The 9,740-nt window shown below is 57.2% G+C and overlaps 1 protein-coding gene across 1 annotated transcript; it reads right to left on the bottom strand.

Annotated features, from left to right (window-relative positions):
- Positions 1 to 474: 474 nt before the first annotated feature.
- BSND (barttin CLCNK type accessory subunit beta) lies at positions 475 to 9,340 on the bottom strand. The gene is made up of 4 exons (XM_037161348.2): positions 8,902 to 9,340; positions 3,501 to 3,595; positions 2,348 to 2,617; positions 475 to 1,336 (listed from the first exon to the last, which is right to left on the bottom strand). Exons 1-4 carry the CDS (start codon positions 9,076 to 9,078, stop codon positions 928 to 930), a joined length of 951 nt encoding a protein of 316 aa, XP_037017243.2. The 5' UTR covers positions 9,079 to 9,340; the 3' UTR covers positions 475 to 927.
- Positions 9,341 to 9,740: the final 400 nt, after the last annotated feature.

Raw genomic sequence — 9,740 nt, 5'->3', positions numbered from 1 at the left:
CTAAGCTAAAGTAGGTGTGTCCTGCAGGGAGGAGGCTATTCTGGGGGCTCTTCCCCTGGCTTTGTGACTCCTATGCAGGCCCTTTGGAAGCTCGAATGCCAGAGCGTAAAGGGGCTGGGAAGTGAGTGAAGTGGAGTGAGTGTCCTGGGTTCTGGTCAGTTCCATACACCCTCAATGACCACTGACTCTGGACACCAGAGACACCAACGTAAGGGAAGCAAGGGCGCCAGTTTATGCTCCTGTAATGAGCGCACAAGCCCCAAAGGTGGCGCCAAGGAGCCAGGACTAACTTGTTCCAGGAGGCGGTGACCTCGGGAAAGGCTTTCAAGAGGAGGGATATCTATCTGCGCTCCCGTCTGGCGGAGGAGCACAAGTTTGCCAGGCAGACAGCACGGCAGTCCAGGGGTCGCAGGCGGAGTGTGAAGGGCGGAGGGTGCGGCACGGGGCCGACACGGGGGCGTCAGTTGGGAGGTCAGTCCTGGAAGGGTTTGGACCCCCGAGCAGCAGGAGGCCGCAGGAGGGGCACGCAGTTAGCTCTGGGTGAAGACAGGTCACACCCCGTTCGGGCTCAGCAGGAACGGGGACCCTGAGAGGCCTTCCTAGAAGGTTAGAGAACCAGGTGTAGCACCGAGGAGGGCTCCTGTTCCAAGGCCAACTTTTGGGGGAGGCAGAGAAGGCTCTTGAGGGCCCCAGCTGCTGCAAATCCCCTTAATGAAGTACATTTTACCTTCAAGCTTTAACCCCCACGGTAACAATTAGAACGGCAATGGTCCGTTGAGAGTAATCATCCCTTCCCTGCGCGTCTCTTTACAGTTCTCTAGGTGCTCCGGGATCCACCGTCTCACCGGAACCTCCATACAACCCCATTTTGCAGATAGTGAAATTGAGGCCCTGTGAAATCATACAAGGTTAGTGGCTGGTGCTGGGCTAGTGCCCAGGGCCAGCTCCATCCAAGCCCTGAGCATCCGGCTCAAAGCCCAGTTCTTTGTCTGGGAGGGGGTCCCCGGGGCTATCCGGCAGCCCATAGTACAAGTCCTCTTCCTCCTGCTCTGGCTCCTCTACACCCGTGTTCGAAGCCTCCTCTCTTGTCCTCAGGGACCGCTGCTGGTAGCTTGGTAGGGCTGTGTCCTGCCCCGGCCCCTCTGGATGCGCGTCCTCCGACGTGGGGGCGTCGATCAGATCAAAGTCCTGGAAGCGGTCCAGTTGGCACCTGAAGGCCCAGGGCTCCACCCCGGCAGGTGCAGACAGGTTGGGGCTGCTGTCCTCACTGGAGCCCAAATCCAGGTCATCTTGGAAGGAAGCCAAGGGTGCAGGGCCCTGGGGACCCCCTGGGGGGCTGCATGGACAAACCAGAGAAAGCAAGGTTAGCTCTGAGTCAGACTGCCTGGGTCCAAACCTCAGCCACCAACTACAAGGCCAGAGGAGGCAAGCACACCTGTCTGGGCCTCAGCTTTCTTGCCTGTTAGATGGGGAAGTAACAGTATTCACCCATCTGGTGTCTCTGAGGTTGACAGGGGGAAAGGCCCTGTGCCTGCTGATCCCATTTATTCTGAACAACGCCTTTAGGCAGAATAATCATTCCCATTTTTCAAATGAGGACATATCAGCAGTCAGCAGCGGTGTGCAGAGAGCACTTTGCACAATGCCTGGCACATATTAGGTGCTCAGGAAATGAGGCATTATGATGTTATTGTCCAAACCAGTCACTCGTCCACTTCTCCAATAACTCAGGGGTCTCCTCTAGGCTCTTGGTCCCCATTACATTACATGTCACCCTCTGTTCCCTCCCCCGCATCCCCCATTGGACCAGAAGCTCCTGCAGGGTGGAGGCCACCAAGACCTTGCAGGGAGTAGGTGCCCAGTAACACTGGTAGGATGTGTGAGTAAATGGATGAACAAGGAACCCAGTTCGTCAACATCCAGGGATGGTGGGTGGGGAGTGACCTGTCCGAGGTCACAGAGCACATTAGTTGGCGGGTCCTCTGGCTCCCTGCCCCCCACTACACGTGACAAGAATTCAGACAGTACAGCGCTCCTGCAGTGTGCCTGGCCCTGAAATACACTGTCCCAGTCTTCACAGCACCCCTCGGAGGAAGGAGTGATTATCCCCATATGGGGAAACCTGAGGCTCAGGAGGGCAAGAAACCAGCTAGGGGTACACAGCAGAGCTGCTGGGACTTGAACCCAGGCCCATCCAAGCCCAGGCTCATGCATTTGCTGCACCTGCTACTTCTCAGGCTACCCGCACTCCCACTGCTCTCTCTATTCCCAAATGTACCCAACCCCCCTCAGTGGCCCACACCCCAGAAGCCGGCATTGCTCCCACTCCTGCGCTCTGCACACTCACCTGGGGCCTCTCTGAGCTGGGTTTCCTTCTCCCCCGACCTCATCCAAGCCCCTGTGTATGACCACAGCAGCCTCCATCCAGGTCTGAGCCTCAGGAGGGCTGCCGTCCCCTCTGTCACTAGCTTCTGGCTGCTGCTGTTCCTGGGCAGGGGTCAGCAGGGGGCGGGGATCTTCACTGTAGCCCATGACCTTCATCCTGATGTGGCTGAGGTCAGGCCGGCTCTGGTCATAGGCAGCTTCATCCCACAGCCTTGCGTAGGGGGGCTGGGGGCTAGGTGGGGACCCAGCAGACAGAAGGAGAGAGAACAGACAGGTTGGGAAGGAGTCATTCCGCAGACATCAGTGCTGTCGCCTGGCCCGGTGCTCTCTGCCATGTCCTGGAGAGCCACGCCTGGGCACCCGCTTACGAGGCAGGGCGGGTCTGGTCTGGTCTGTCAGTGCCTCCCCGGGAAGTCTGGGGCTTGTGCTCACACTTCTGGAGCCTCAGTCTCCACATCTGCATAAAGGAATGGCACCCCCCTCCTCCCCTTCACCTGGTTTCTATGAGGACTGCGGGAGGTAAGGGGTGCGAAGTGTCTGGTTTGCAGAGGGCCTACTGTGCACCGGGTTCTGTTCTTCGTACTTGCTCATATTATTATCCCACTGAATCCTCCCTGAACCCCCAGGAGGAAGGTGCCATTTTTACAGAGGGGGCAAAGAGAGGTGTGTCACTTTCCCAAAGTCACACAGCCAGACGGTGGCAGAGGCTCAGGCTGCACCTTGGCCGTCACTGTGCCTCCCCTGCCTCTCACTGTCTGCAGCAGTAACAGCAGCCGCAGCCCTCTGGGGTCTAGTCTAGTGTCAGGCCTGATGCTGATTTCCGGTCTGCCGCCGGTTCACTGTAAGACGGGATGAGGTCCCTGAGCCTCGGCTTCCTCACGGGTAAAATGGGAATAATAATGCTCACCTCCCAGAACTGAGAGTTCAGAACAATCCGTGATTCCCAGTGGTATATTCTTAGTGAAGTGGGAAAGCCAAGCAGGAGCCTGGAGCAAGGGGAGGAGCCCCTGCCCACCCCCACCCCGGCCCCGCCCACACTCTCCCGTGTGAGAGGAGAAGGGCTCACTGCCCTCCCCTCCCCCCACCCCTCCAGGCACAGAAGGCCCAGCACCTACCTCTTCATCTCAGCAGTGACTCTGTTCTCCAGCAAGCCTGTTGGCTTTGAGGACAGAATTCCTTGGAATTCAGAGTCAGCAGGGATGAAGGCAATCTGTAGGGCAAAGGGGAGATGGCTTCTCTGCAGCTACCTGCACACACCCTTGGCCACTGCCCTACCCCCCCCCCACCAGCCCTGGGGCATGGGCCTAACCTCTCCACATGCCCTGGGAGAGAGGCCCAACCAGGGAGCACCTCCCCCTTACGACAAGTGAGGGGTCTGCAGGGACCAGCGTTAGCGGACGAGTGGATCTCTGGGCTCCTGCTCCCAGGTGGCTGACGTTCACCCAACATTTATTTAGTACCTGCTGTGTGCCAGGCACTCTTCTGGGCCCTAGGGGGCAGCAGGGAGTGAATGAGACAAGCGTCCCTGCCCTGGAGCTGTTCACACCTTGTCCTATAGCAGAGTCCTTATCCGGTGCCCAGAACATGCCTGATGCCTCATCTGTATCTGATGAGTGAGTGCAAAGCAGGCCACCATGATGTGTTTCTTGGAACAGAGGCCGCGGTGGGGGACAGATGACTGCGGTTGTGCCCACCAGTCCCTGTCCCTGAACTTTCAGGGTTTCTGCGAGTACAGCCCCACGCTGGGGGCACGGGCAGTGGAGGGGAGGCAGGATCGTAAAGAGGGCTGTGGAATGAGGCAGAAGGAGCCCGCCTTTGGGGTCTGGGAGACTGCATGGGAACCTTTCCTTGGGCAGGTCACCTCCCCTCCCAGAGCCTCTCTGTCCCTCTCTGTAAAGTGGGGCTGGCCTCGAAGAGACACTTGCTGCATTGTTCACAGCAGACCGGAGGTGAAAGAGACCCAGGTGTCCCTACACAGATGAACAGATAAACGATGTGGCCTAACCAGGCAGGGGGACGTTACCCAGCCTTAAAACGGAACGAAGTTCTGACACAGGCTACCACATGGACAGAAGGCGCAAGCCGGTCACGAACAGACAAACTCAGTATGATTCCTCTCACCTGAGGTATCTACAGTAGTTCGAGTCACAGAGACAGAAAGCAGAATGGTGGTTGCCCCAGACTGGAAGGAGGGCATAGGAGTTACTGTTTAATGGGTGGAGAGTTCCAGTTTTGCAAGGTGCAAGTTCTGGAGATCTGTAGCACAGCCGTGTAAATGTAATAATGCTTAAAAACGGTTAACACGGTCAATTTTATGTTGTGTATTTTACCACAATTTAAAAAAATAAGACCAGCAACACCTGTCTGCCGGGGTTGCCGTGAAGACGCCATGAGGGACTAACAGAAGGAGTCCCCCACAGGATGCCCGGCACACAGCAGCTGCTCGCTGAACAACAGTTCGATGCAACTGAAAACGAAGTTACCTTCTGAGTCCTACTCGCCTCCACTGAAAAATGTTTTCAACCAGTGTTTGATGAGGCCCTTCTGTGCTGTGGCAGGTCCATGAGTAGCATCACGTTTTCCCTCCCCATAGAGTGCAGCGAGGAAGAGACACTTGTCTGCTTTGGAAAAGCTCCGCCCCGCTAGGGAGCTGGGAAAGACGGGTGGGGGGGTCCTTGCACCTCCACGGAGGGGTAAGCTTCCTCTCTGGACATGACACAGGGGTCTGGGTATCTCCCACACCCACCTAGGATGGCTTGCCCTTGCCCACTGACTCTGCATTTCAAAGAAGCTGCCCCTTTCTATGCCTCAGTGTCACGTGACCAAGTCACCATCTTCCTCCTTCTTGTCATCACCATCATCACCACCACCATCACCATCACCATCAACATCGTCATCATCACTACCACCATCATCATCACCATGATCATCATCACCTCCATTAACATCACCATCATCACCACCATCATCACTAGCATCACCACCACCAATATCACCTCCATCAACATCATCATGGCTATGGTGAAAAGCCTGGGGGAGCAGATAAGATGGGAGCACCTTCACACACAAGTCCTTTTAAGAGAGGGGAGCGGACCTGAAGCTAGGGAGGGGAGAGCAGACCTTGAAGAGCCCAGAACATTAGACTAAGGAGTCCAGCCTTTGTCCAGAAGCCCTGGGAGCCCTGGAGGAATTCTCCGCTGGGGAGAGCAGACAGACCTGTGTTTAGGCAGAGCATTCAGCAGCCCCCAAAAGGAGGGAGCAGAGGAAAGGATGGAGGCCTATGGAGAGGACAGATCCACCAACCACCAGTCAGGGGCCCAGCCCTGGGCTCCTCACTCAGTCAGGGGTGAGGAGGGAGACCTGTGGGCAGGGGCAGAAGGTGGGCAGGGAGGAGCACCGCTTTCCCTGCCAACTCTCCCCTCCCTGCAGCTCCCCTGCCCCATCTCAGCTAACAGAGGCAGCATCCCTCACGGCCCCATCCACTAGACTTTCCCTGATTTCTCCTCCTCTCCAAAGCCTGAGGCCCAGCAGTCCGCCGCATCTGGCCAAGACCACCTCAGAACTCCAGTGAGATAAGCTAATGGAGGGGCCGGTGCCGTGTCCCGCCACCACAGGTGCTATACACCTGATGGATGTGACTTGTCTTCTCAGTTCCTATGGTCATGGCCTCAGGTTCTGGCTTTGTCCAGGAGGCCGTCACCTCTCACTGGGACGGGGAAGGAGCTTCCCCAGCAGGGTGCCCCTGGGCCTTCCCCTCCCCACGCTGGCCTGATAATTGCCCGGAATTGCAAAGCTGATCGTGTCCCTCTCTTGTCCCATCAACTAAAGGGTAAGATCCAGATTCCTTGGCAGGCCCCGCGGGCCCCGCAGAACGAGCCCTACTCTCTCTCCTCCGTCCTCCTCCCCCAGCCCCATAGCCCTGCTGCTCTGTCGCCGTGTGTCTGGCCATGCTGTTCCTCTACCTGGAACATTTTTCCCATCCTCTCTGCCTGGTGAACTTCTGCTTAGCCCACAGAGCCCAGCTCCCCTCCTCTGTGAAGCCTACCCTCGCCCCGTCAGGCAGAAAACTGTCTTTCCTGAGAGGCCGCAGCTCCTCAGAGACAGGGACAACTCTATTCATGTTGGAACTGCTACCTCTAACCCCCATATCTTAATTGGCTGATTCCAGTCCCTCGTGTTCATATTTTTAATCTAGGAGATTCCCGTTTATCAGACACTCAGAGACGAGGGAGAATCCTGATGGGGGGATGGGCCCCAGAGTTAGCTGAGCATTCAGATGGCCCAGGCACCAGGGAGGCGGTGTTGCACACCGGGCCTCCCCCTCGAAGGGGCCTCCCCCCACAATGAGCCCCCCTCATTTCCAGCGCACTTCCTTCCTGCCCTCAGTGTGCGTGTGTAACACCCACAGAGACCCACACCTGCACTCGCCCAGACGCGGTCCCGAGAATAATGCACAGAACAGCTCTGTGCCAGGTGCGATGTGGGTCCCCCCCACACCTGACCCCACTGGTTCCTCCCACTGGGCTCAGGAGGCCGGAGACTCCCTCGGACAAGGTCGCAGAGGTGGGGCAGGGGGAGGAGGGGTCTGAATCTGAGCCTGTTGGGCACTAAAACGCATTTCCGCCCCCCTTCCCCTCCCAGCCCGCCCAGGCCCGGCTCCCTCCACAGCACAGGACACGTGGATCCATCAACAGTTACTCATTAATACACGGCCATATTCCCTCTCCCCCTCCCTCACCCCCACTGCCACCTGGCCGCTGCCCCCCACCCCAGACCACCTCTGGTAAACAGGGGTGGGCAGGAAGGACACTACCCTCTAGATTCCTTTGTCCCCCGCGTCCAGCCTCATCACTGGGAGGAGGAGGTGGACGGAGGGGGGGACGTGCTGGCTCGGGCCCCAGGCACCTCTTCTCTAGGTGACCTGAGCTCAGGGCCTTGCACAGACAGAGGCGAGTTGACTGTAAACTGCTGGGTAAATGACTGCAAACCAGCCAGGACCGCCCCAGCACCAAACATTCTGACAGTCTGGGGCTGGCCCAGGGAGCGGGCAGGGCTGGGGAGAGCCAGGCCCAGGCCCCCAGGAGCCTCCTCCCCCTCCTCCTCCCCAGCAGAGCCGCCCAGGTGAAAGGTGAGGAGGGGACTGCGGGTGGTGTGGGGCTGCCCAGGGCCCATAGTGGTGCCTTAGACGCACCGCTTCCCTGCCCCTGCTTCCTGACTCACACATTGTACAAATGAGGAAACCGGGGCTCACAGAGGGAAGGGATTGGACCAAGTCTTCAGGTTAGAACCCACGCTTCTCTTTTTGTCTCCCTGGGTCTGTCTGACCAGCTGTGTGACCTCAGAAAAGTCACACAACCTCTCTGAGCACTAAAGGCTTACAACTCCTGATGTGTCCATTCCACAGGGTTGCTGGGAGGATCAGTAACCATAAGGGTGACAGCCGTTCACCTAAATATAACACTCTATAGTTTATAAAGCATTCCTTTGTCCCATCTCTTCTCTGTTGGTAATAACTATGTGAGCTGGATGAAATAGGGGCTTGGGGCCCACTTTGCAGATGTAAGAAACTGAGGCTCAGAAATACAAAGCTCTGTTTGGGACAGAGCTGGGGCTGGAGCTCAGGACCCCCAAACCAATACTCTCCCCATCACTAAGTCACTCACAAGTCTAGGAGTACATGGGAGTACTCACAAGGAGTACTAAGTCACTAGGAGTACATGGGAGTACTCACAAGGAGTACTAAGTCACTAGGAGTACATAGAAGTACTCACAAGGAGTACTAAGTCACTAGGAGTACATAGAAGTACTCACAAGGAGTACTAAGTCACTGGGAGTACATGGGAGTACTCACAAGGAGTGCTAAGTCACTAGGAGTACATGGAAGCCCTGAAGGAGAGCACACTGCCCAAGCCCAACCCAAACCAGCCAGGTTACACCTGACCCACCCAGAAGTCTCGGCAGCTCTGAGACACAGGGACAGCCCTCTGAGGTAGAGTGTCATCTAAGATATGGACACACATCTGAGCCCCAGTGTCTGACCCTCAGGGGCTGTGGGGCCTCGCCTTTCTGAGTCTCGGGCTCCTCCACTATGAAATGGAACTACAGGGGTGCAAAAGGCTCTGGGGGAGGCCTGAGCTGCACGGGGAATGCAGGAGCGACTGGCAGGTGGCCAGCACTCACTGACTCTGGTTTCGGGTACACAGATGATTGTGTGTTGGGTCTCATTGTGCCTCCTCATGGGCCTAGTTCAGGGCTCCTGATGCAAGGGGCTTCTGATTGATCTTTATGATAAGGGATGGACTGATGGATGGGTGGGATGGATGGGATGGGTGGATGGGTGGGTGGATGAATGGGTGGGTGGATGGACGATCAGGAAAGTGGAGAGGGGACAAGGGAGTGCAAAGGGGGAGGATGAAAAGATGACTGAAGGATGGGGCATTACACCTAGAACAGAGGCTCAGCCTCCTGCCCTGCTGGCCCCTGGCCCCCGGCTGACCCTCCCTCATCACCGCCTACCTTGGGGTAGCACTGGCACATGCTCCAGATGACGCCCCCGATCACCATGACGCTGCCCATGGCGTAGAAGGTGCCGTAAATCTGGGGCCGGTCGTGGCTCATGAGGAACGAGCCAAGGGCCAGCAGGAAGAGCCCCAGCACGATGAAGCCGATGCGGAAGGTCTTCTCGTCCGCCATGGCTACTCTGCCAGGCTGCGGTCCGTGCACTGCCCGCGGAGGGGCGCCCACACACCAGCGTGGACACCACACCCCTCACACCAGAGGGAGGATGCTCGGGGATCACTACAAACCCGGACTTAACTTGAAGAGGGGACAGGTCCAGCCGCAGCTCTTGGCGCACAGGCTCACCAGGCTGCAGGAGCTACGCTTCAGTGGCCCCTGCCCCACCACCCGCCTTCGCTCCCTCTCACCTTCCCTCTGGGCCCAGCTGGAGTGTGTGTGTGACTCTGAGTGAGTGAGTAGCCAGGAGGGAGAAGGGGTGGTTACAGCAGCTGGGCCCCAGCCAAGGTTTTGACATCACCTCATTTGCCTGTGTGGGGCTGAGCTGGGTGGACAGGAGGCCCCACACCCGCCAGTCATTGGAAGCCTGGACCATGACGCAACCAAAACACATCAGAATGCTCCTGGAAGATTCCAGGGTCCCACAGGCTGGCATTTTAGAATCCTGAAGCTCTTCAGGTATTTAGAATCCTGAAGCTCTTCTAGGTTCTTCAAGGTCATGTGCCCATCTGAGGTTCTGGAGTAATAGGTCCTATTTACCAGACAGTGGCTGCATGCATGGTACTCTCCTAAACATGCTATAGATATTACTCTTTTAGGGGGAATCCTATGAGGCAAGC

Source organism: Artibeus jamaicensis, unplaced genomic scaffold (genome assembly GCF_021234435.1).
Source record: "Artibeus jamaicensis isolate MK-2021 breed Jamaican fruit bat unplaced genomic scaffold, CSHL_Jam_final scaffold_1019, whole genome shotgun sequence".
Taxonomy (NCBI): domain Eukaryota; kingdom Metazoa; phylum Chordata; class Mammalia; order Chiroptera; family Phyllostomidae; genus Artibeus; species Artibeus jamaicensis.
The sequence above is the reverse complement of the archived record's forward strand: the minus strand, read 5'-3'. Positions and strand labels throughout refer to the sequence as shown.